Source organism: Candoia aspera, chromosome 5, assembly GCF_035149785.1.
Source record: "Candoia aspera isolate rCanAsp1 chromosome 5, rCanAsp1.hap2, whole genome shotgun sequence".
In the NCBI taxonomy this organism is placed as follows: domain Eukaryota; kingdom Metazoa; phylum Chordata; class Lepidosauria; order Squamata; family Boidae; genus Candoia; species Candoia aspera.
Genome location: NC_086157.1, coordinates 101,324,544 through 101,352,360, shown reverse-complemented (window position 1 = coordinate 101,352,360; position 27,817 = coordinate 101,324,544). Strand labels below are relative to the sequence as shown.

The window sequence follows — 27,817 nt, the reverse complement described above, 5'->3', positions numbered from 1 at the left end:
TTGAGTGTCTGTCTATCAAATTTATATAGCCACCTATATGTATGACTCCAGGTGGCTTACAGACAATTAAAACAAATATTTAAAAAACAAAAAGAACAATACAACAATTTAAGAAACAAGGGAAAAACAATATAGAAGTATATAAAAACCATCAAAAACTTCATAAAATTCGCAGCTGAGGTAATCACATCAAACAATAACACTAATACAACCACCGTGCCGGCTCTGCCACATTCCCTGGTGTTTTTAACCTTAAGTTACTTACTTGTATTTTTGTTTACACCTGCGTGTTTTGCACCCGTGTTTTCCCGAGCACCATTTATCTTCTGCATAATGAGCCCTGCGTTGTGATTTGCAAGGGTGGCAGGAAAAGCTAATTTGAGGTTGCGGTCGCACTTTTGCGCTGGTCAGGACTTGCATCCAGCCTGTTGGACTACAACTCCCAGCACTGCCCTGGGGATTGTGAGAATTAACAGCGCACAAATCTGGACAACAGCAAGTGAAGGGTGGCAAAATAGAGGGGGGGAAAGCCGAATTGGTGACAAAGGGAAAGTCCTTTCTCTTTTCCATTTAACCCTGATGGGTCGGGGTCTCGTCGCTTTTTCCTTTCTTCTTCCAGCGTGGGGGAGAAAGAGAAAATAGTCCCAATTGTCCCTCCTCCTCTCTGGGAGGATTGGAAAACTTTTTGGAAAGGAGGGGAAAGAGAGCGAGAACTATAAACCCCATGTTTCCTGTGCATATCGGCGACGGTGAATCCTGCACGGGCGGCTCCAGGAAATTAGAAAACAAGTTACTCTGGAGGCGTCGAAGAAGCAGTTGTACCAGTTGGGAAGAGAAGAACGGGGGAAAAAAATAGGCTGGACGGGCGTGGAAAGGAGAATCAGGAACACTCCGTGGCAAAGTTCGCCGCCGTTCAATTTCTCCGCGGCCGGGCGCGGAAAGAAGAGGCGGCGGCCGCGGCGGCTCCTAGCCCCGGTCGAGTGGAATTAAAGCTGCTATCGGAGTCGGGGCGGGCGGGCGCGCGCTGGGCGGAGCAGGCTCGGGCGGGCGCCTTTCCGAACTTTTGTTTGGGAGGGTTCGTGCGCGACCGAGCCGCGGCGACGGATTTACGCCCCTGGCTTCGCGTCCGGCGGAGCGAGAGCGCGGGAGGCCTCGAGTCCCCTCTCGCGCGTCGGGCCCCCGGAGCCGCCGGTTCCACCCTCCCGCGGAGGAAGGGCCCGGGGCGAGGCGAGGGAGCGAGCGGCCCCGGCGCCTGGGCATGCGGGGCGGCCAGCCCGGCGCTGTTGCTTAAGCGGAGCGGCTCCAGCCAGCCAGCGCGGAGGGGAAGACGGCCATGGACGCCGCCGGGCAGCCCCAGTCCCAGCAGGCTCCGCCGGCGCCCCAGCCGTCGGCGGCGCAGCCCCAGCCTTCGGGGCAGCCCTCGCCGCCGGCGCCTCAGCAGCCGCAGCCCGGCGGGGGCGCCGTGTCCGGGCCGCCCCCGGCCGGCCACCAGGTCGTCCACGTCCGGGGCGACTCGGAGACGGACTTGGAGGCCCTCTTCAACGCCGTCATGAACCCCAAGGGCGCCAACGTGCCCCACACGCTCCCCATGCGGCTCCGCAAGCTGCCCGACTCCTTCTTCAAGCCGCCGGAGCCCAAGGCCCACTCCCGCCAGGTGAGGGGGGAAGGGGGCGGGCGGGGAGGGGGGCGTCCGGGAAGCCTCTCACCCCCACCCCACCCCCTCGCCAACTTTCGCTGCGCGGCTTTGGAAAACCTTCCCAGGGAAAGACGAGAGAGGGAGCGCGCCTGCCCGTTTCCAGACTGTGCAGGCTGGGAATTGTAGTCCGTAGACATCTTGAAGCGGCCAGGCTGGAGTGCAGTAAAGTGACTTCGAACCAGGCAGGCGAGCTCCTTCCAGCGCCGCGGCGGTTTGCGTGGCGAAGGGTGGAAGGTGGGAGCAGTGGAAGCCGGGCTTGAGCCTGCCTCCGCCGTGGGAGCTCATGAGAGGATTTGGAGCCAGGCCCCCTCTCTTATCCCGGGGGGCCGGGGTTTGATGGTGGAGAGAAGGAGGAAAGGCGCGCTGGGGATGCCCTTCTCAGCTGCAGGAGGAAAAAGCGGGATCTAAATCCAACCAGCAAGAAAATACGCCGAAGCGAATATGACAGATGGGACTGGGTGAAGCATCCCTTCCCAGTCGGCCCTCTGGATGGGGCAACTCCTGGAACAATATTGTTATAACACTCCAGCCAGCCGGGGCATTGTGTTGACTGGGGCAGTTAGCCGTGGTGGCTGTGAGTGATGGGAACTGTAATCCAACCCAACCCGAGAGGGACAGGTCGAGGAAGGCTGGGGAAGTTCTGAAATGTGTTCTTGGAGGTTCGTTTTGTTTAGATGTGTGCAGTTAGGGGAATGCTAGTGAGATGTACTGTATGTCTGGGATTAGGGCATCATATTTTAATTTTATCTGTTGATTACGATTCCGGTTACCATCATCTCATACTGGGATGGACAGCTTTTTCTGTTGAGGGCTATTTTCTCTCACAGTTAAACTTTTGGGGACCAGATGATGGATAGAAAGCAGTAGGTGGGGCTAGAATCAAAAATTGATGGCCCCACCCATTGTTTTCCTGAAATTCCGTTTTTTTCCTTCAGTCTGAAACCCTCTTCTGTTTTATCAAGCAGCAGGCTGCAGAGGGGGAGAAAACACTCTTACCAAGGGTCGGAACTGATCTTTTGCAGAGGGATTTTAAAATCAGGTCAAGGACTTTGTGAAATCAGCCTGAAGGCTGCAGGTTTCTCATCCCAAACTAGTAATGTATATTTGATATTTTGCAAAGCTGCTTAGGTTAGAAAAAGAACTAGAACTTCTCTCCTAATCTCAATCTAAGTATAAATAGAGGGAGAGATGGGGGGGCAGTTCAAAGAAAACATAGCAAAAAGCACAAGGGACCCAAAAAGTGACTTGGTTAGAGGAATCCTGCAAGCCACACCAGGAGGAGGTCCAAATATGGATGAACCACCTCATCCAAGTCCTGCCAGACTTTTGGTGGAAGGGAACCATTTCTCCCACTTCTGATTCTCATTTTTTCCCCTTTTTTGTATGCTATTGAAACCAAACGTGTAATTTATATATGCAGATTCCCAGAGTGGCATACACTACTGCCTATGAGGAGTTTTGGGAGAGATTCGGTAGACTTAGATTTATGTGGAGCTTCCCCATAATTGAAGTGTTATCACTGTGGTCCTTCTCTTAACCATATTACTCTGAGTGAATCCACTAATAGGACCATGAGCAGGGTTTCCCAGCTGTCTTAACACAAGAAATGGATGCTAGTAGGGGAGGCAGACTTTTAAGTACCTGGGTCCTAAGCCACTGTATTTTTCTATTCTCCTCTCAGAGATGAGATTCAGATTGGCTGCTTAGCTGACATCCTCTCAGAAACCATTATTGTGGTCTTAATTCTCATTCAGTAAAAAACAACTGTTGTTCTGCTTCCCTCATTTCTTGCAATCCTGTGGCTGAGGGTGGCCACACTTTGCTTGTACCCTTTGCAGTCATATGAGTAAAATGTGTACATGATTGTCCTTGGTATTTTTCATGATGGAATGTGCCACATATGGCTAAGTAAATATGCACATGTAGCAAAATGAAAAAGTTTGGACTTCTTAAGATGTTTGCATGCATATAATTTATTCCAGTATAAGTGGGTGCAAAAAGGGGTAAAACTGCTTTGGCTTTGAAGAAAACTGCTGTCAAGTCAGAGGGTGTGGTCTCCATGCAGCTTGATTTGGCATAGTTTTTATTTAAAGGCATAAAGACTCCCTATAATTACTCTGTGAGTTGGGAATTTGCCTATAGAAAGAACAAGTGTGTCTAATGTAGAAAGCCTTTTTTATTTTCTGTTTCTTCATAACCCACAGAATTCTTTTGTTTCCTAGTTTTGCAAAGCGGAGGACAATTGTTTTATGTTATAAAATGTTAAAATCATTATTCAGTATATTTTAAAGCAATCAAAGTGATGGATGTTGTTCCCCTCTTATCCTGACTAGCTCTGTGAAGTTGATTAGGATGTGCAGGAACAAGTGGATTCATAACCAAATGGAAATTGTATGTATTTTGCATGTACCTCTCTTTGTCGGAAGCAGACTCTTCCTTCATCTGCATCTTCTCAGTGGTTCTTGTGAATATGTGGTAGGGTGTCATGTTGGCATTCCTAACATTTCAGGTAGGAAGGAACCAGTCCCAGAAGTATTGTTGAATAAGAAAAATAAGCTCTTCTTACTGTAAAGGAATTCTGACTGTCATTACAGTTTACATTTCTTTTCTTCTCCAAATCTCCATCAGAGGATGGAAAATATACCTTCCTTTCTTCATCTTAGGAGGCATAATTGTAGCATCTTTGGGGTTTTTATGCTCTCACCATGTCTTAAGGGTAGGATTCACCAAATCTTGCCTTATTTCCATGTACAGATTCACCTCATTTCCATGTACAGATTTATCCAATTCATATCACCCTATATTTCTTTTAGAACTCATCTTTAGGAAAAGCATCTTCTTTTTTCATCCATTCTTTAAATCTTTGTTGTGGGAGAGTTCCTTCAGTTTTGTCCATTTTGATATTCGTTACGAAAAAGTTGATCTTTGCCTTCACTTCATTTTCTTTTCCCTAAAGAAACCTTGAATTAACTCATTCAAACCCCTCCTTTCATAGTTTGTTTTTCCCTGCCTCTATAGTATCTGTGTATGGGTTAATAACTTGCTGGTTGGGGAATTCTGGTAGTTGAAGTCCACATATCTTCAAGCTGCCAAGTTTGAGAAACACCGCTCTGGCCCATCAATCTTTCTCAGCTGCGTGTGATAACTCCTGTCTTTATCTTTAAGTAAGTTGATGTCAGGGTGGGGGGTGGGGAAGACTAAAACTCCTGTTGAATTGAGTGATATGTTTATCAAACTTTACTTACTTTCACCACATCTCAAATTTGTGAAATCTGGAACACTACTCTGAGAAAGAGGAGCTCTGAACTACTCCAGTCTTCAAATTTGCTACATTGGCAGTCTTCACTATCATATAACAATCTTCTTGTGTCTCTTGGTAAAGAAATGCTTAAAATCCATAACGTAATATTGGGAATTATGTCAAAGACCACAAGAACCTCGATATCATCATTGATCTTGGTTGAACTGTTGAAGACACAGCAGGGTAGGTGGGCCCCAAACTCCAGGTTATAGGGCTGTGCCAAACTTATTTATGTAGAGCTTCCCCCAGACCACCCTTTTTGCCTGTTCTGATATTGGAGTGCCATCATCAGAAGCACAAATACTGGATTAAGAGGCGTGATCAGAAAGTAGATTTTGTTTCGTTATTCTCTTGTTTCTGGTGTTGATACTCGGCTGCGATTTGCAATTTGATTTCCATAAGAGTAGATGATGGGCCAGAGTCTTTCAAATCATACATATTAATAGAGTATGGTCATGAATCAATGCTTGAGTTTATATAGATACAGTGTAGACAAAATTGAAGGATAATGCTTAGGTGAAAATGTTTACGTTCCATCTATCTATTAAAAACACATATTTAAGAAATTATATTTTTGTAAAATGATTTTATTATTAGCTATTGTTATTTATTTATGCAGCTAAGAGGAGTGAGTGCTCTTCAGTAACTCTGTCAAATATTTCTGTGACTAGTTACGTCTCCTTAAGAAGGCTCTGGCTGCATGAGTCTTTATTTAAAAAAAGACCCTCAAACCATAGTTCATAAACTTTTGGCTTAAGCATTAATTCACTTGTCAGATACAAAATGGAAAAAGCCTACACTTTTAAGTCATGGAATTGTATGTGGAGACTGTTGCTTTATCACCTTTGAACTTTAACCTAATAGAAGCCTGACACATGCTTTCCATAGGGGTCGAGTTCCTCAGTATCTGCTCTGACAACTATGAAAGTTGTCATACTGTTCCTGTGTTCCTTACATAGAAACAAAAACTTCAGTAAACAACGCTTTCTGCTTTTTTCCAAATAATTCACATTTGAAATGAGAGGGCCATTCAGTTTGCTGAGAATATAGGAAGGGAAGCAGGTTAAATTCTTTGGTTTGGGCGAGGAATTGCCTTAAATTCAATTTAAAAAAATAAACATGAGAAAGAGATAAAAATGGTTGCCTAAATGGTATCAATTTTGTATATACTATTGAACTGTTAATTTAATTTTGTGTCATGGGCCTTAAAACTTGCAAACATATATGTGCGTACTCTGTTGCACAGGCCCAGCAACATTTTCAAGTGGCAAGCCCTATTGCACAATTTCATTTAAAAATAATATTTAAAATCAAGCATTCTCATATGGCACAGCCAAATCCTATATAAGAGCTCAAAAAATTCTTAATAGTTACGATTTTAAAAATCAAGTCCTTGAGCACCATCTAGTGGTTTTGTAAACGTAGTGGTGCCCATGGTGCTGCGTTGTTGACCCCTTTCCCTAATTAATCTAACGGAGAGTAACCTACAGTATTTACATACTAGCACAGGTTGAGGATTATCTGCTAAAATGCAGACTATGGTTTCTGAATTAATTAAATCTGGTAGAATTATTAAGAGTCTGGTTTGATTATGGCAGAAGTATTTTGATGTCACTGCAGTCAAGTTTCCTAATTTCCATACATTAATTATAAAAACTTTTAGGTGTATATCAACTTTAGAGTTATATCTAAGTACAGTTCCTCATAGCCCTTGTTCTTGAAATTATCTTCAAAAATTCCTCTCCTGCTCAGTTGGGCTAATCACTTTGGAAGGGGTTTTTACAAAGTCAGGTATCCCTCGGATAAACAGATGTACATATGAAAGCGAATTATACCAAGAGACAAGTCAGGCAGACAATAATTTATTAGTAGTGGGGATGTGTTGTTTAGCATTTAAGATTTTCCCAGTTCCTCATATTATAGCAAATTACCTCCACAGTCAGAGGTATACTTCAGTGCAATAACATGATCTAAATACCGACACAGACAAGCTAGTAAGTACATGTTCTGCAAGTATGGTTTAACTTGACTTACATGTGGGCAGCTGTCACCCCTAACAATTCTAGTGAATTTATCTGTAGTTATAGATATTGTTCCTGAGGTTTAAGGGGCGGTTTCATCCATAGAAGTGCCTAAGTTTAAAAACCAGTATGTTGTAATACATATTTCTAGTATGTACTATTCCAGTGTGCTGGACTGTAGTTAATACCATTCTCAGACAATTGTGATGCTGTCAAAGAACGATGGGAGTTTTAATCTAATAATCTAGAGGCCACCAAACTGTGGAAAACTGTTGCCGTAGATAGATTGGTAGATCAGGATTTCAGAAACATGGCTTTAAATCCTTGATTAGCCATAAAATTCAGTGAGAGCACAACAACAATATTGTATAGGCTAAGATAATCAATGAGCTTATTAATGTGTTAAAAAAACTTTTCCCCATTTAATAAAGGTATTAAGTGGTAACATTGAAACAATGATATTTTATGTTTCTTTAAATCTGTATACATTTAAATTTACTCAGGAATTTTGCTTCTTGGTAGCATATTTTGCTGCTATCCATTTTTTTTCCTTTTTAAATAACTCTAGATCAGCGCAGACTTGTTAAGCTTAATACTGTACTATAGTGATACAAGTTTAGCAACGCAGAGGCCATACTGAATTGGTCAGTGATGCAAAGTGGAAAAGGTTCTGTGACGTATGCGTCTGGGACTGAGACTTTCTGTTTTGCTGTTTGAGTGGTCTTTGTTTTTGTTTTTTCCCCACCAATGTTAAGCCTCCTTTTAGGGCTCCCCTACATTTTGTACCTTGAAATGGTAGGAAGCCACCCTCCAATGGTATGATTGGAGATTTCAAAACTACCAAAACAGGTCTCAGGTTTTGCCTGTAGCTCTTGGGCCTGCCATTGCTCTAAATTATCAGTAAAACTTACATACATTATTTTGCTTGACTCCATCCAAGTTCTGCAGTATACTACATTGTCACACCATGATTCACATTTTAAAATTGTAGAACTGAAATGCACAATTAAATAGGTGGCAGCAAGAAAGTTAAGCTAGCTAGCCTTATGATGTGATAATTCCTTAGTAGAATCTTGGGCACCTTTGGAAGGAAAAAAAAGATGAGGTAAGCAAATTTCTGTAACCCTTTTTTGGATTAACCAATATGAGATATATTTAAAAAAATTGGCAGATCTTTTTTTAACTTCCATAACTAACTCCCCAGAATTCTGTAGGTCATTATTAGTTTCAAAAGTTTACTTTTTTCTTTAAAGAAAAGGTTAAATATTGTTGCCTATAGTAAGAATAGTACATAGTTTGCAAATGTGGATTGGTATAATTTGGGCTAGCATATATGAATGTAATACTGTACATTAATTTAGTGGGTTGAATATGTTTGCATTCTTCCATTTGGTTGAAGGGTTCTTGATCCAGCAGAAGCTCCCGCCCCTGTCTGGAGAGACTTGACTCTGCTCTCACCAATTTCCTCTGCAGTCCTCCAAAATCTGCTTAGGGGGACTGGGAGTCTCTCCAGAACGGTATGGAATGTGGCACGGAGAAAAGGGTAATTGATGAAAATTGCTTCCCTATCTCTTCTGCTAGCTGAGTTCTCCACTGAGTCAAAGAGTTGTCTACAAACAGAAGGATTCCTTCTGTTCCTGGAAGGGACTGTTGGTTATAGTTCACAGCTGTGACTTAATCCCCCCTCCTGAGATTTAAAGGAGGTGAAGGTCCTTCCAAGACCTTTTGTGCAGATGCTAAAAGGTTTCCCTAAATAGTCTTCAGGATGTCTGTTGGAAAGTGGCACAGGAACTGAGGTGCTTCATTAGATTTTTTTAGAGCTAATTCTTTTATTTCTTCTTGAGGCTGTTAGTTTGTAAACAGTAATTTTTTTTTCCAGGGTAGTGTCTGTTTTTGCAGATGGATACTACAAAGAATCTTGAACGCTAACACATTTACTGTGGCATCAGTTTTTGTAAACCACAGTCCACCTCATCAGAAAAATGGTGCATTATCCTGAACAAAGAATATAATATTCCTCTGTTGGCCTGTGATTCCATACATTGACTGAAGTCCATTAAAGCCAATGCCATAATGTATGAGTTAATCTTTCAGGCACCACAACAATCTGTTGCTGCTGCTGCTGCTCGTCCTCCTCCTCCTCCTCTTTCTTTAACAATGTGCAGTAGAAAGCCATTATGTCATGAAAGTGTTGTGTGGATTAATTTCCAAATAATTTTTAAAATGGCAACTTTTGTGAAGTCTACTTCAAAATGTACAGTAAAAGGAAGAAAGTCTGAAGGATAGGGTGATTTGCCCTGCCCTGCTTTAAATCATGCCTTGCTTTCTTTACTTCCCCCCTTAAATCTTTTGTCATCTGGAATACATTTTAGGAAAATCAGGCATGTATTACTGTTTGCAATGTGGACTTCGTTTGTCCCATTCTGTAATGCTGTTTAAATAGCTTTCACAGCTGTCTCTGAAGTGCTTGATAAAGATGTGGGACAAAGAAGGGGAAAGAAGTGGGGAAGGAAAGAAAAGAGGAGATGGATTCAGATGCTCTGTGTTAGAAAAAAGTGAGAACTACTTAAACATTCTGAAAAGCAGTCAGAATTGCATCCATCCATGGGGGAGAACCCCAAAATCCATAGATGCGCGATCCCTTTATTAAGAGCAACCAGATTTTATTTCTGCTCTCTTCTTGCGGCTGACAGAATGCAGAGATGAGGAAACATTCGTGTTTCTATCCACAGGTCTGGGGAGTAATTTGGCTTGCCTGTGAAATGAATGAAACCCTTGCTTAATGGTTGGAAGGAATTTGCACCCTCCAAATGTACAGTATAAGTTCTTCAGAATCAGTTTTCTCAGGCTATTTGAGGTATCTTCCAAGTGCCATAAGAAGCAATTGTTGCTATCATTGATCTTTGGTAAAAATAAATAAATAAACCAAAAAGGATAAGAGATTGCATACGTATAAATTCTATGTAACTCAAGAGTAGTGGTTTTGTAAAGCATTGAACAGTTATTCCCATCCTGTTGTTCTAATTGTTACTTTGTGTCGCCCATATTTCAAGATTGGTTTTGCCTAATACTTCAGTGCTGGGATGAGTATTGCCCTACATGTTCTTTGGTCTTTAAAGCATAAAGTCTAGTTGCGAAATATTCAAGTTAGTGAAATATTGTGAAATATTTCAAGTTAGAAGTGGTTTGTTAGCATCCCACTAATGTATTGGGTATCTGTCTACTTTATAGATTAAAGAACTGCTTAACTCTCTACAGGCCAGCACAGATGCAGGGACGGCAGGAGCCCTAACTCCTCAACATGTTCGTGCTCACTCCTCTCCAGCTTTGTTGGGAACAGTTTCTCCTGGTGCACTTACTCCATCTAGTGTAGTTCCTGGAGCTGCACCCTCTCAGCATCTCCGCCAATCATCTTTTGACATCCCTGATGATGTGCCCCTGCCTCCAGGTTGGGAGATGGCAAAGACTCCTTCTGGCCAGAGATATTTTCTGAAGTAAGTAAAAGTATGAAAAATTGGGAGGGGAAAACAATGGGGCTGGCAGCTTTTGGGACAATTGATGTTCGAATGGCAGAGTTTGTATCTTTTGCTTAATCTGTTCATCTAAGATGTAGTTCCTGTTTGATAATATGAATAATGTTGAAAATTATATTACATGAAAAAGTTGTGCTGAAGTTGCTTGTGTTTAATTTTTTTATGTTTAAAGACCTAGATGGGTTTGGACCTGGGTACTTAAAGGGACTCTCTTTCTCACCAACATTTGGCCCACTTGTGTCCCTGAGAGAAGGTATGCCTCCATAAATATAATTTTATGTGCAGGCTTAATTATGAATGAGAAGACTAAACTGTATGTCAGAATATGAATTGGTATTGTGGGTATGTATGAAAATAGGAATCCATGGATTCCATTTTCATTTCAAATTCATTTGATTATAGTTGCATGTTATACTGATGGTGAATTGTGACGGTGGAAGAACCAGAAGTGAGTTTGGGGAAAAATTTTGCAACTTTATGAATGTGAATGTAATTCATGAGGGGGAAAGAGGTGACATGAAATACATATACTCCTTATGAGCTGGATGAGCAGAGGTAACATCTTGCAAAACCATCTTGGATTCTTTCAAGAATGATTCCTGAAGAAATTGACAGGTTTCTCTATTGGATGAGCTTCAGCCAGTTGAGAATTAGATACTTGCCTCTCTTGGAAGATATGTGAGGCCAGAGAAATCACTGTGGCATGAGTGCAGGTGATGGTGAATATGTCCTTGGCAGAGGGGGTGATGATACCTGTCTTGAATGAAGCAGTGGTGTGCTCCCTCCTCAGGCAGCCATCATTTGACTTCTCTGTCCTAGATAATTATCAGCCAGTCTCCAAATTACTGTTTCTTATTAAGGTTGTTGAGAAGGTGATTGAGCTTCAGCTACACAGGATCCTGGATGAGATGGATTTTCTTGTCTAGCCTTTTACAGTTGGGCTTGGGGTAGAAACCACGTTGTCATTATGGCAGGACTTGGAGAAGTGGTGGCTTTCTACTTCTTGTCCTACTCACCTCTCAGTGGCATTCAGTGCCATTGATCATGGTATCCTTTTGGGTTGTCTGCAAAGGGTGGGGATTAGCGACATTGTTCTGGGTGACAACCTTGCAAGAGATCATGGAGTTGCACCTGACAATTACAGTAGCAGCCCTCTCATTCTAGGACAGTATGCTCTCTCAGGCCATATACCCCCCCTCCCCATTTTCTTGGGGGGTAGTGGGAATTTGGACAGGAAGCCCATGTAAGATAGCAGTAGTTTGCAGTAAATTCTGAACTGGTTTAATGGAAGTTTTTAATTTTGTATATTATAAGCTATCTAGAGTTACATGAGTAAGCATCATATCAATATTAAAAAAATAAATGTGGGCATATCTGACAATAAAACAAGACAGTATAGAAAAAGTTATTGGCCTGTTTGGAGACCCAAGAATTATTGAGAATAATAATTTTTAGGTAAGCATATCCTTTGAAGATGGTACTTTTGTTTCAAAGACATTGTTTAAACATGAGTCTATTTATATGGCAGATGAATTATAAATATAAATATAAAAGCATGACTGATTTAACTGTTTATGATGAAAAATTGAGCATATTAGTACAGGGTACAAGGGTGATGAGAGGCTTCAAATGTAATATAGTCCATTTCTTGATAATGTCAAGAGTGGATAGTGGATGGATGTGGAAGGGATATGGAAGAGAAGGAAAGTACCAAACAAACTAAAATGAAAGTATAATGTCTACAGGAAGAGAAAGATGAGTCCTATACAAAAAAGTATTAGAAGATATATTCATTTTCCATTCATTCTGTTGGAAGAATAATCTAAGGAAAAAGGATCTAAAAGCCACTTAGAACATACTGAAAAACAATAAGTTACCAAGTGCCACAGATGTATGGAAGTATATGGGAAGTATGAAAAGGATGCTTGATGGAATTGTGACATGAAAAAAACTGTGGATGAGAAAAATACATCTAAGATTATAATTGTTGCAAAAATGAGGATACGAGAAAAAGCTGCAAAGAATGTAGTCATAGAAAGCAAGGAATGGTTAAGATTACTCAGCATTTCCTTTGCCTTTTTTTAATGTTGGTTAAAAATAAACTGTTTTGTATTGGAAGTGGGTGAAGAGAGCTGGACAGAGATCCTCTAGCAGTGTGAATAGAATTGAAAAAAAATATTCAGATGAAACTGAAGCAAGGGAATGCTGAAGATCTATATTGGAATGACAGTGATATGCCAGAGGCAGGAATTTAAATGTCGAGGGAAAAATGATGTAAAGTAAGTCATGAATGCTGTGAACATGTGGCAAAATGGTAATGCTACAGATGTAGATGGTGTAGTTACTTATGAAATGGCTGTGTGACTCGTTGAACAACTATGCCTGATAATTGGAAGGATGTTACCATTATTGATCCCCTAAATACAGCAAAGATAATAAGATTGAGTTCAAAAATTACAGGGAATGAGTGAGTGAAATGTGCCTGGGAAGGTGTTTGACAAAATTCTGACTGAACGTATATGAGAAATGACAGTCAGTAAAATTTGGAAAATGCTGTGTGGTTTTATGTTAGGCAGAAGATATGCCAAAGAGGCTTTTGTTCTTCAGACCATTGAAAGACATGCATGGGAGAAAGAGAGTTTATTGTTTATATGTTCATTTACAGAAAGCATGTGATAGTGAATGGGTTTGACTTATGAAATGCTTTGTGCAGATGTGTAGTTGAAGGTTGGTTGATGATAAGGTAAGAGCGGTGTGTGTTGAAAGTGAAGCATGTCTGAAGATAAATGGAATGGTTCAGCATTGAGCAGGGAGCACGAGAAGGATGTGTGGTATCCCCTTAGTTGTTAATGTATCTATAAGGTGTACTTGTAGTATTTCTAGATGTTGGTTGTGGACGTGAATGTACATGAACCTTTGTATGCAATTGTGCAATGTTATAGGCTGAGAATATGAATGAAAATGCAGTGAATGTTAAATCAACAATATGATGGAACAAGAAATATGGATCTGAAAACTGATGTATCAAAGACCAAAGTATTTGGTTTTGTAAGGGAAAAAAGGGAACAATTACAAATTATATGTTTGAATTAAAGGGGCATATAAATTGTAATAAATAAATAGTGAAAAAATATTTCTTTTATTATTTGCCACAGTTTATATGTTGCTCCAATCTAGAGGGACTCTGAACAAGCAGATTAATTTTTGTACCTTGGCAGAAAGTTTATTAAAATAGTAGGGAGGATGAAGAGATTTTAAGATGTGCAAATGCTGGCAGAAATATAATGGTCTGTGGCAAAGAATGAATGTTTGTTGATACAAAAGTAAGTGTGTATAGAGGGTGCTTCACCCATTCAGTATATGAAAGTGAGAATTGGGTATGTCAGGAGAAAATAAAAGTCAGTTGAATGAAATGTGAATGGGGCTCTTAAGTGTGAATAGGAAAACAAGAGATAGGGTCAAGTATATCAGTGCTGAATGAATGTGGACTCAGTACAAAAGTGAGTGACCAGCATGTAAGTAGTACATTGAACTGGTCATATAATATGAAGAGAATGAATGTGGACTAAGTTTTAAATAAATACATGAAGAAATCATGAATGGTCAAAAGGAAGTAGAAGACCAAGAAAGTTATGATTGCATGGGGTTGAGAAGACCCTCAAAAAGAGGCAGGGAGTTTAAAAACAAAATGTGGTGTATAAAGTGTGTATGGATATGGGAAAGACAAGGATGATTTGCAAGGACAGAAAGATATGAAAAGTTATATTGCATGATTGATAGAAACTTTACCTTTACCATTTTCTATCTCAGGCATTTAATTTATTTTGCTTATCATTTCTTCCTCTTTTTCTGCACTTCACATTATGGTCCTTACTCTAAAACATATAGATTGATGGATATATAATTATGTACCAATAAAACTGTGGATTAGTTTTATCCTGTAATTCAGAATCTGGAACTTGATATTTTCATATTGCAACTGAAAACATTTCAGAATTTGGTATTCATAGAAGGAGACAAGCATAAATAAGGCATATATCCTGCTTAATTGAGTCCTGAAGTTAAAAAAACACACACCACCTCCTCTTGTTTCTATTACATCTGTCACCTTTCTTGCTGTAATGTTTTTCACATACATGCCTGCAGACTTAGCCAAGTGTTAGCTTATGCTAGCAGAGGTAGATATTGTATAGTTATGTTTTGCTTTTATGCTTCATAGATCCCTAAAATTACAGGAATTTGTCCATAAAATGGTGCCCAGTGAGAACAAAATCAGTTGACCTTCCTATGTGCAAGGAAGTATTTCAGGAGGTTATTAATTGCCTTCCTTATGTTAATAAAGATACTTGTATTGTTTAAGTGTATGATTTGGCATGTCCTGGGCTGAAATAAACTCACAGAAATATTGTTGTAATTGCAATATTGTTTCTCCTTTTCTCCAGGGGTTATTGGTGGAACTTACTCTCTTCCATTCTCCAGTTCTGAGACAGAGAAAGTGACTGAGCCAGGGTCTTCCACAGTGAGCTTCATGGCTGACTGGTGGCTTGAAACATGTTCTCCCTAGTCCTAATCCAATTCTGTCCAATACATACATTGTGTCTCTGTATGTTTGTATTGTTTTGATCACCTAGGCTCAGTAGGAATGCAGCCAGTGTGCATTGGTATATTGAACAGTCTTTTGAGAACATTTTCTGCTGGTTTAAACTGATTAGATCAACTGCTAATATGGCTAGTTACAAATAAACAGTTCAGTCTGAAATAGAAATAACTTTGGGCTATAAGAAAGCTTAGTGGAACAAATAAACGGTACAGGCCTGTTCAACTTATTGTAGTTGGTGATAGATCACACAGCTGAACAGTGGAGGACATGCTTTAGTTGCAGAAGAACCAGGGCATTGGCGTCTCCAGTTAAGAGCAGTAGGTAATAGAAAATAGTTTTACCTATGTCCCTGGGTAAAGAATAATGGAGCAGATAGAATGCTCCCTAATATACCCCTATTATATAGCTAAATAATAGGTCAAACCTAAATAATACTACAATCCTTAAAACCCCACTGATTCTAGAGACCTCACAGTTCAGTGAATTTGCAGGCCAGCTTAGACAAAGTTGTGAAAAACATTTCTCATTGGATTTTGAATGTTTGTGAACAAAATAAAAGGAAAAGGTCTGAAAGTCTTTCCTTGCCAATTTGAAGAGGAGACTTCTGTCTTCGTGAGTAATTCAAACTTTGGGGTTTGCCTTACCTATCACATATGCTTTATCCATGTTTCTTGGATAGTTTTATTGGAGGATTCTTGGAGATCTGACATCTTACGAAGAAAAGACTTGAAAATAAACTTCTGAACTATTTAGATTATAGAATCTTTTATCTTAAAATACACCCTTGGGAAGATCCAGAACAGTATATGCAACACCTATCATAATACAAATGGTAATATTGTATTGTTCAGTGATAGCAAACATGTACAACTCCTAATCAAAAAGCTAATTTGTTCGATAGGCTTTTCTTATTACAAGTAGAAGAGAATATCTAGCTCAGGGTTGAACTGTGGAGTCCTTGATGATCTCTGAGTTGTTTGATTGTTTGCTTGCAGATGTTTCATTACCTGACTAGGTAACATCATCAGGGCTAGTGAGTGGTGGGTTTGCACAAACCAACTAAAGCCCTCCAAAACATCTTAAGTAAGCCAAAAGACCCAGTAGCCCAAGAAGGAAAAACAGGAGTCATCTACAACATTCAGGTAGTCCTTGAATTACGACCGTTCATTCAGCGACTGTTTGAAGTTATGACAGTGCTGAATGAAGGAATTTATGACCCGTGCCCAAAGTTATAGCCATTGTAGTGCCGTCGCAGTTACGTGATCAAAATTCGGGTGTTTGGCAGCCACCTACGTATATGACCACAGGTGTGCTTCAGCTCCCCCCACCCACCTATTTCCCCCCATCTGTGCCCTTTTGGCCCCCTGCTGCTCTGCACTTCGCCACCCCAACTGATCTTCGCTGTCTTCTTGCTCCTGCTATTGACGAGGCATGTTCGGCCTGGCTGCTGGGCCAGGCTGGGGCTGGGCTTCATGCTGGTGGTGATGGGGGGAGCCAAAAGCAGCCCCAGAACTGCAGCATGTCAAAAAGCCCCTTTGCAAAGAGCTCCTGGGTGGAGTGGGCTTCACATTCCCCCCTCCCCACAAAAAAGGCCAAAAGCAGCAAAAGCAAAGGGGCTTTTTGGCATGCCGTGGCTCAGGGGCTGCTTTTGGCTTTCTTTGTTTCTTGTTTGCAGGGCATCAGCAGCAAGAGCAAGAAGATGCCGAAGGTCAGCTGGGGCTGCAGAGTGCAGGATGGTGAGGGTGACTGTAGCTGGGACTGGGCTGGGGCAGCTGTGGCTTCCCAGAGTGTGGCAAGCAGCCCCAGAGCCACGCAGTTCTGGGGCTGCTTGCTGCCCAGCAAGGCAGGGCTCAGGGCAGCCAAAAGGGCAGAAATGGTGGGGAGATAGGTGGGGGGAAATTGGAGGCAGTCCCTTATCTTACTGAGGCTCGGGATTGGGAGGGACCAAGCCTGGAATGGCTTGGCTTGGGGTGGGTGCTTGATTAACGACCTGCAATTCTCCATTAATGACAGCAACAGGGATTTCTGGGATTGCAGTCGCTAAGCGATGAGGTCATGTGACATCTTGCTTTACGACGACATTGCTTAGCGATGGAAATTCTGGTCCCAAATGTGGTCTTAAGTGGAGGACTGCCTCATGGACAAACTCAACCATAGTTTCAGCTGGGAAACTGTAAGCGTCCTAGACCAAGCTAAATCCAAAAATGGTAGGGAATTCCTGGAAGGTTGGCATTCAGACAAATCAGCCATCGAAAGGCACATAGAGATAAACCACATTTACACACCATTCAAAAGAGACAATAAAAAAGCTAAGAAAGAAACAAAAAGGCCAGAACACATCCTCTCCAGCAGCCAACACCCAGATAAGCAGGGATTAACACCAGACAAACAATCAAGCAGAAAACAATAGCCTGATCAAGGAACTACCAAGAAGAAAACCCCGCCCCCCACCAACACTGGCAGGGCAAGCTACTGCGTGTAAACAGGAAGCAAACCCCACACTTATCAGCACTGATGATGTTACCTAGTTGGGTAATGAAACATTTGCAAACAAACAACCAAGTTCAGAGAGCATCAAGGACTCCACAGTTCTTTATTAGTTTCATTCCATTGGGGAGAAGAAAAAATATGGTTTTGTCTAGGAGCATCTATATTTTGTACTACATAAGTAGAAAGCATAAGCAAAGTTGACCTTTGCTATGATGTATTTCTGTCATGAATTTTGACTATGTGCCCTCAGGTTAGTGTTAACTTTTACCAGCCCCATAGACTGACCTTCTTGGGATGTTCTGTACCCAGTGGCCCTTCAGGAATTCCAGCAGTACATTTATCACTGCAGCAATTGAGTCTGTCCACCTTGCTATTAGTCATCCTCTTCTCTTTCCTTCCACCTTCCCAGCATAATGGGTTTCCCACAGGAGCTGCCTCTCGCCATAATGTGACCAAAATATGATGATTTAGTCCTGGTCACTTGTGCTTCAAGTGAGAACTGAGGAATGATTTGTTCTGTGATCTGTTTTTTGTTTTCTTGACTGTCCATGGTATTCTCAGATGTCTTCCTCAGCACCAAAGTTCAAAGGTGTCAATACTTTTTCTATCTTGATTCTTTAAAGTCCAGTTTTCACTTCCATAGAGTGCCACAGGGAAAACTATTGCCTAAATGATTCTGTTCTTTGTAGGTATAGACATGTTACAGCATCCAAATACCTTTTCCAAGGCCGCCTTTGCTACTCTACCAAGCATTAGTCTGCAGCAAATTTCTTGACTACCAGTTTTTTTACTGTTGATAGTTGATCCTAAAAGGGAGAAACTATCCATCATTTCAATATCTTCATTGTCACTTCTGTCTGGCTGCTCCACCTGTTGCCATTAATTTGGTCTGTTTTATATTTAATCTTAGTCTGATTTTTTCACTGTGCTCCTTGACTTTCTTTACTAGAATTTCTAAATATTTTGCATTTCAGCTATCAGGGTAGTACCATCAGCATAGTGCAAGATACTCTTGTTTCTTCCTCCAGTTTTAAAATCGCAGTCATCTTCTTCCAAACAAGGAGATGGAAGAGTTCAGTTGTAACAGTGAATATACAATCTCCTTCATTGTATATTCAACATATAGGCTGAATAAAAAAGGAGAGGGTGTACAGCTTTGCTTCACTCCTTTGACAAGGAAGCTATAGGTTTTGCTGTGTTCTATCCAGACCGTGGCTTCCTATTGTCTCTATAGGACAGTGAGATGTTCTGGGATTCCCACTTTCCTAAGGACATTTCACAGCTGGACATGGTCAACACGATCAAATGCCCTTCTATGATCAATGAAGCACATTTTTAATTCATTTTTGGTATTCTTTGGCTTTCTCTATTATCCACTGTGCATCAGTAATAATGTTTCTTGTTGTTCGGCCTTTTGTGATATGAGATTGCATGTAGGGCTCTGATATGCATTGGATAATCCCAAAAATAATTTTGCTAGCATATGAAATTAAGGATATTATGTGATAGTTTGCACGCTCTGTTAAGTGTCCTTTCTTTGGTAAGGACCTCTTCCAATCTGTTGGAGACAGACCATGTCATTTTCCAGTTTTCCTGGCATAATTTGGTTAGAACCTTTACTGATTTTTTTTTCTAGTGCTTGCCATATTTCTATAGATATCATCAGTTCCTGTAGCCTTCTAACTTGGTAATGACCAGAGTACTGACCTAACTTCATTTTCCAGTACCTGAGGTTCTCATAAATAGAGAATATTTTCTAAGGTATCTTGGATGCTGACATCTCTATTGTACAGAATTTCAGTATACTTTTTCCATCCTTCTTTAATCTTCTTTGAATCAGTTACTGTCTGTCCTTTGGGATCATTGAACATCTCCTTCTGAGTTTGGGCATCTCTTGGAAGATACTCCTTATTTCTTGTCTGTTTCCATCTTCAGTATCTCTACAGATGTTGTAGTACGGCTCTTTGTCTCTTCTACCAGCTCTCTGAAATTCTTTTAAGTTCCTTCCTGAAATCTTTGCCTTTCTCAGCTTAGTTTTCTTTTTTCTTCTTGGCAATTTCCACCATCTATTCTGAAATCCACTTTGCTTTGTACTGTTTCTTTGTCTCTGGCAGTTTCTTTTCACATTCATCCTTAAAAACGTCCTTGATATTATTCCAGAGTTCCTATGGTTCCCTATCAATGAGGTTCTCTGGTTCCCTATCAGTGAGGTTCACAACTTCAAAGTTATGTTATGCTCCATATCGTGGAAAGTAGTTGATTTTGTTCTTTCTCTTTCAGTTGACTTGGAACCTGCACATAAGTAGTTCATGATCAGTCCTGAGCCACATCTTCGCTGCTATAATTGAACTCTTCCATCTCCTTGTACCAGTAATATACAGTAGTCGATTTGATTTCTGTGTACTCCATCTGGTGATGCGCATGTACAGTCAGGACCAGAAATATTGGAACAAGGATAACTGTTTTGGCAATTGGCCTCTGTACACCACCACATTGAGGTTGAAAGGAAACACACCCAGATGGGAGCGAAGTCAGGACTTTCAGCTGTCATTCAAGGGGTTTGACAAAAGTGGGGCACTAACCATTCAGGAAGTACAGCCAGTAGCATACACACACACCCATCGTTGGTGGCTCATAGGTAATGGAATGAATGGCTGACAAGCAGCTGCATGGCCAGGTGTGGCCTGTTTCCTGGGTACCCCATGACCAGTCAAGCAGATAAAAGGCCTGGAGGTGGTTCTGAGTGTTACATTTGCATTTGGTAGCTGTTCACTGGAACTCTCAACATGAGGTCCAAAGAGGTGTCCATGCGAGTGAAGGAGGCCATCATTAGGCTGAGAAAACAAAAAAAACCATCAGAGAGATAGCAAAAACTTTGGGAGTGGCCAATACAACAATTTGGAACATCCTGAAAAAGAAGGAATTAACTGGCAAGCTCAGAAACAGCAAAAGGCCTGGAAGACCACGGAAGACAACTAAAGCAGATGACTGCAGAATTCTGCTCATGGTGAAGAGGAACCCTTTCACAACATCTAGCCAGGTCAAGAACGCTCTTGAGGAGGTAGGCATGTCATTGTCAACATCTACAGCCAAGAGACGGCTTTATGAATGTAAATACAGAGGCTTCCCAACAAGGTGCAAACCACTGGTAAAGCTCAAGAACAGAAAGGCCAGATTAGACTTTGTCAGCAAACACCTAAAAAAGCCTGCCCAGGTCTGGAAAAAGATTCTTTGGACTGATGAAACCAAGATTAACTTGCACCAGAATGATGGGAAGAGCAAAGTATGGAGAAGGAAAGGAACAGCTCATGATCCCAAGCATACCACATCATCTGTCAAACATGGTGGAGGCAGTGTTATGGCATGGGCATGTATGGCTGCCAATGGAACTGGGTCACTGGTGTTTCTTGATGACCTGACTGCTGATAAAAGCAGCAGGATGAATTCTGAAGGGTATAGGGCTATACTTTCTGCTCAGATTCAGCCAAATGCTGCCAAACTGATAGGACACTGCTTCATATTGCAGATGGATGATGACCCAAAACATACAGCAAAAGCTACCCAAGAGTTTCTCAAGGCAATGAAGTGGGATGTTCTTCCATGGCCAAGTCAGTCACCTGATCTCAACCCAATAGAGCATGCTTTTCACTTACTGAACACAAGACTGAATGCAGAAAGACCCAGAAACAAGCAGCAGCTGAAGGCAGCTGCAGTAACGGCCTGGCAAAGCATCTTGAGGGAGGAAACTCAGCATTTGGTCGTGTCCATGGATTCCAGATTTCAGGCAGTCATTGACTGCAAAGGATTTTCATCCAGGTATTAAAGGTGATCCTTATGTTTGTAATGATGTTGGTTTGTTCCATTACTTATGAGCCACCAACGATGGGTGTGTGAGTATGCCACTGGCTGTACTTCCTGAATGGTTAGTGCCCCACTTTTGTCAAACCCCTTGAATGACAGCTGAAAGTCCTGACTTCACTCCCATCTGGGTGTGTTTCCTTTCAACTTCAGTGTGATAGTGTATGGGGGCCAAATGCCAAAACAGTTATCCTTGTTCCAATATAACTGGTCCTGACTGTATATAGATGTTGTTTTGCTTGTTGGAAGACTGTGTTAGCAGTGAAGAAATCATTGGCTTGGTAGAAAAGTAAGAAGATGTTCTCCTGTTTCATTTCATTTACATTGCCATAAAGTCCAACTACATTTTCCTCTTTACTTTTTGCTGTTTGGATGTTCCAGTCTCCAACCATAATCAGTAGATCTTACTTGCATGATCAGTCAGTTTCAGATTGAACTTTCTCTTCTGCATCACTGGCTAGAGCATAAACTTGAGTAATTGTCATATTGAAGGGTTGTCTGTGAAGTCTAATTGATATTATTTGGTCACTGTAGCCAAGTACTGTTTTTGCTATATCCTACCTTGCTATGAAAGCAATGCCATTCCTTCTTTGTGCAACAAATACAGCAGGAACCTGAAGAAGAGACTACTACTTTGGGTGCTACAGGAATAGACATTTCGAAGTTTATAAAATAAATATGGAGTTTAAATGCCTGACATGGATATAAATGGGGGCAAATGCTCCCCAGAAAAGAAATAAGGTATTTCATTCCTGCAAACAAGATTTAATTTGTTTGCAGGAAAAGAAGTTCATGCTTCTTACGTTCCATTTTCCCACTATAATTCTGTTTTTGCAGGTTCAGATTTTCTTTTTCTATATGGCAACATCAGGAAAGCCTTAATCTAGCCCGCACGGTAAACACAATTAGTACTCTGAAAGATCTTCAGCTGTTTCTCAATAGTATGTTGGGTGCCATCCACACCATCATCTGCACTGAATCTTCAATCACTTTATCTTGTCTATTCATGTAGTTTTTCTGGTAAAAGAAAGGGTTTAGGGTTAGGTGTGATTTTCTTGGTAAAATACAGGAGTGGTTTACCATTATACAAATATATTGTAAATATACAAAATCAGTATGACCATTACTGGTTAGAAGGCAGATGTCCTTTGTAGGGCACTAGAGCTTTTGGATTCCTACCTTACCTGTGCAAAGAAATGAACTCTATTCCAGTAAAGAGGGGTACACTTTTGGGTGTTTCTTTGGGGGATGACAATGGCATAGGCCCAGCTTCTTTCATTAGGGTCTAGCAGAATAGGAATGAGGGACTGATAGGCTAAGAATATGGGGTAATTAGTAAAGTTGCTTTGATCCATTCCTCCAGTAAGAGTTAGCGAAATGGAGGAGAAAGCTGGGATGAGTTTATGGAGTCAGCAGAGAGTATTTTGGTATAATTGGAAGATGGTTTTCTGTTTAAGATTTTGATTTAGTTTTGCTTTTGTCTCAGTGTTGTACTTGAAAGGTCTGGGATGGAAGTTTTCCTCTCTTTCAGCACCCCATCTTTATTATTTGGGGCCTAAATATGCTTGTCATCCTATTACTACAGAGGATTCTGATAGTAAAAAATAATGGTTCCTTCCCTTGCCTCTTCTACAACCTGGGAAGTCAGAGTGAGCATCTGCAGGTCTTGATACAACTCCTGTTGAATGCCAGGTTGTGTTCTAATAAAAAAATAACATTAATGAGCTTACAACATTAATGAGCTTATAACAGAGATGTGGTAAGAAGAGCAGTTTTACTTCATGTAGCCAGCTGTTTATTTTGTTCAGGAGTGGTGCAGACTTGTTGGTCAAAGAGAGATTTGTGATGGTTTGTAAATATACAATTTCCCTTCCATTCTATTCAGGCTATTGGACGCTCCCCCAGGCAGCATTGGTACTCAGTCTGGAGGTTCTGGACTTGCAGTGTCTGCTTGAGTTACAGGTGGCAATTGTACATTTGTATGTCAGCTGTACCCTTACCTAAATTGAGAGGCACTGTTCATGTTCACCTATGCCCTAGTCACCTCCTGGTTGGACTGTTGCAATGTATTCTACAAGGGGCTGCCTTTGAAGAGTATTCAGAAGCTTCATCTGGTCTGGAATGCAGCAACATGTGCAGTATCAGGCACACCATGATACACCCATGTAATATCATAGCTAGGTGAGCTGCACTGGCTCCCAATAGACTTCCAGGTGCAATTCAGGGTGCTGGTGTCACAATTAAATTCTTACATGGCATGGTACCAGATTACTTGCAGAACTGCCTATCCCTGAGGGTTTCTGCCTGTCCCATCAGATCTGGAGACTGCCAATTGCCTTTCAAGTCCAATTCAAGGTACTCAACAATTGTGTATAAGCTTTGGTCCAAGTAACTGATAGGACTACACTCTGTCCATCTGACACTTTTTGATTATGAATAGGGCACTCTTGTGGGACCCATCCTAGGTATGTTTGACATCAATAACTGGTTCTATTTTGTCTAACATTATGGAATACATCATTGGAATTGAAGCAAGACCACTCTTTATTATATTTGAGTTAGGGGATCAAAACGATTTATTTTCTTAAGCCTTTGATATGTTCTGTAATTTTAATCTTCATCTTCATCTTCTGGTTGTTAGTGAGGTTTTTACTGAAACATGTAAACTGCTGATAAGAAGATAAGGAATAACTAAATAATTAATATATTATTATCTGCATAGTTGTTAAGAAATTGCATTAGAGAACCATTTACTCAGTTCTTAGCTTAGCCATGACTACATTTCTTAGCACAAAATACCAGAATAATAAAGGATTGCTTTACAAAGTGGTTGTAAGGATTAAGTCATATAAATGACCATCATAGAAACAGATACTTACTGGGAAATGATTTTAGATTGGAATGAGCAGCTTTGATATGCTAAGCGTATGACTGTTTAAAATCGCATGGGTATTTACAATATTTTCCATCAGAACTTTGTCCATTCACGATTACTATAAAAATATCTTAGGGTTATTTTGTATGAATTATTTTTTTGAGGTTTGTTGGGCTGAAAGCTATGGGTGATTATTTAAAAAATATAAAGTGATTATGTTAATGGGGAAGAATTAAACTTCAGGGTATGCTTTTCATGCAAATTGTTCCAGGATCAATGCCTGGCATCTCTTGGTAAGGTAAGAAAGACTTCCACCTGAATCTTTGTGAAGCTTAGAGTCCACTTAGACATTACTGAGCTGATTCTGTGCAAAATAGATTCCTATCTTTCAAGAAATCAGATTTTAATGGAACTTGTTTTCACTTAAAAGTTATTTAAGATTGTAAATGCTTTTAATTCAGATCTAGTAAATGCTTTTAATTCAGATCTAGTATGTATGTTTTACCAGCCACGTATTAGACTTCTTGGTCAAAACAGTTATCTCCTTTTAAACAGTACTATTTTTTGCATGAAAAGAGGAAAACAAGACTTTTTATAGATAGTTTTTGAAAATGTGGTCTTTCTAGTGAAAGTGGAACACATTTTATTATGACCAGATTTTACACAGTTTTATTATTGCTACTGAAAAAGCATTCTCCACCCTTGAGTTTGGTTTCAGTCCTTCCCTCCCTTTCTTTTTGTTTTTTTCTTGATATCTACTTCAAAGGGTCATGTTTCACTAAGAACAATAAAGAGACTGAGACTGGAAAGTACACACAAGTCTGGCAAACTCATCTGCATGAGCATGATCATTTGTTCCCAAGCAGACATCCAAAGTAAATGATTGAAAGAGCTGCTAGCTATGAAGGATGTGTCTTGAAGGGGTGGTGGAGGGGGGTGGTGTGTAGAAACCAACCAGGTTGTTAGGAAGAAAAATAAAGGCTGTACTTTTTTTGAACCTCTCCCTGCTGGGTCACATGCTATTATGGAGAAATAAGTTGTTTTTCTTTCTGCTTTTGCTTGGCTGCTGCTATGGTTTGAGAGAATCTGAAGACAACTTTAAAACATTCACAAATCTGTATAACTATATATGATTTCTTGTTTGCTTTGAAATAAGAGTACATAACTTATACAATGGATTAGTTGATCTCTTTTTTGGAAAAAAAATGTTTTTTAGTGTTTGTGTATTTGGAAATTGACTAAATTAACTAAAAAAATAAATCTTTTTTTTCCCTGTCATTCTCCCATCCTCACTCCCCAAAATTACCAACTGTGGATCCATTGCCAGTACCAGTTTGGATCTTTACAAAGTTCTGATACCAATTCACTGCCATTGCTAAATATTATTTAGCAAACAGTGGTGCTTAAAAGTTTGTGAACCTTTTTGAATTTTCAATATTTCCGCATAAATATGACCTAAAACATGATCTGTTCCCTACACAAGTCCTAAAACAAGATACAGAGAACCCAATTAAACAGATGAGTCAAAAACATTATAGTTGTTCATTGACTTATTGAGGAAAATGATCCAAAACTACATATTTGTGTCTGGCAAAGGTATGTGAACCTCTAGGATTTATCTGAAGGGGAAATTTCAGGTGTTTCAATCAAAGCGGTGATAATCAGGTGTGGGAGGTCCTGCCTTATTTAAGGAACAGAATCCTGGGTATTCACTATCAAAGTCTGATCTTCACAACACAGGTATGTGGAAGTGTGTCATGGCTTGAACCAAGGAGATTTCTGAGAATCTCTGGAAAACAGTTATTGATGCTCACCATCTGGCTGGAAAAGGTCACAAAACTTTTTCCAAAGAGTTTGGATTATACCCGTCCACTGTCAGACAGATTGTGTACAAATGGAGGCAATTCAGCACCACTGTTGCCATTCCCAGGAGTGGTCAACCAACCAAGATGGCACCAAGAGCAAGGTGTATAATACTGCACAAGTCTTAAAGAACCTCAGGGTAACGTCTAAGGAACTCAATGCATCTGTCTTGCATTGAGACCACCATCAAGAGAACTCTGAACAACAGTAACATGCATGGCAGGGTTGCAAGGAGAAAGCTACTACTCTCCAAAAATAACACTGCTACCTGTCTACAGTTTGCAAATGACCACGCAATAAACCAGAAGGCTATTAGAAGAATGTCCTGTGGACGGATGAAACCAAAAGAGAACTTTTTGGCTTGAATGAAAAGCGTTATGTTTGATGAAAGGTAAACACTGCATTCCAGCATAAGAACTTTATCCCATCTGGGAAACGTGGTGGTAGTATCATGATTTGGGCCTGCTTTGCTGCTTCTGGACCAGGATGGCTTGTCATCACCAGTGGAACTAAGAATTCTGAATTGTACCAGCAAATTCTACTGGAAAATGTCAGTGTATCTGCCTGTGAACTGAAGCACAAGAGAAAGTGGGTCATGCAGCAAGACCATGACCCAAAACACAAAAGTCATATGACCAAAGAATGGTTAAAGCAGAAGAAGGCTAATGTTTTGGAATGGCCACGTCAAAATCGTGACAAGGACCTGAAGCAGGTAGTTCATGTGAGGAAGCCCATCAACATCCCTGAGTTGAAGCTGTTCTGTAAGGAGGAATGGGCTAAAATTCCTCCAAGCCAATATACAGATCTGATCAACAGTTATCATCAGAAACGTTTAGTTGCAGTTATTGCTGCCTAACGGTGGCACACCACTTACTGAAAGCAAAGGTTCACATACTTTTGTCAGACACAAATACGTAGCTTTGGATCATTTTCCTCCATAAATCAATGAACAAGTGTAATGTTTCTGTCGTATTTGTTTAATTTTTAGTCAGTGTTGACTCCTGGAGACTGCATGGACAAGTCCCTGCAGTTCTTCTTGGCAAGACTTCAGATGTGGTTTGTCATTGCCTGCTTCCTAGGGCTAAGATAGAGTGACTGGCCCAAGGTCACCCAGCTGGCTTTGTGCCTATATTGGGACTAGAACTCATGGCCTCCCAGTTTCTAGCCTGGTGCCCTAAGCACTACACCAAACTGCCTCTCACATTTCTTTTAATTGGGTTCTCTTTATCTAAATTTAGGACTTGTGTGGAGAACAGATCGTGTTTTAGTTCATATTTATACAGAAATACTGAAAATTCAAAAGGATTCACAAATTTTTAAGCACCATTGCAATATAGCACTATAGCACTATGCATAGCAGGACTGTGCGTAGTTGTGTCTTTCATTTATTTTTGCTTAATTCTGCAGATACAGCTGTCATGTTCATCGTTTCAATGTTAAACGTACATCGTAACGTTTCGCATGTCATTTTGCTGATGCGTGTTTAGGTTGGGAGGGGAGGAGGACTCTGTCTCCTGGGATGTTATCTGTATTCAGCAGGATTGGAATGTGTTTGGGTTATTTCGTGTGTTCAAGGTTTT

General features: G+C 40.6%; 1 protein-coding gene across 8 annotated transcripts in view; it reads left to right on the top strand.

Annotated features, from left to right (window-relative positions):
• Positions 1 to 1,069: 1,069 nt before the first annotated feature.
• The window catches only part of YAP1 (Yes1 associated transcriptional regulator), a 97,535-nt gene continuing 70,787 nt past the window's right edge, over positions 1,070 to 27,817 (top strand). For 4 of the 8 annotated variants that reach the window (XM_063305860.1, XM_063305859.1, XM_063305857.1 and 1 more), the window contains exons 1-2: positions 1,071 to 1,654; positions 10,277 to 10,512. In XM_063305860.1, coding sequence (XP_063161930.1) covers positions 1,334 to 1,654; positions 10,277 to 10,512 — 557 coding nt within the window. In that variant the 5' untranslated portion in view covers positions 1,071 to 1,333. Of the gene's footprint in view, positions 1,655 to 10,276; positions 10,513 to 27,817 lie in introns of all 8 variants that reach the window. The other 4 variants (XM_063305856.1, XM_063305855.1, XM_063305852.1 and 1 more) reach the window with 2 other exon arrangements.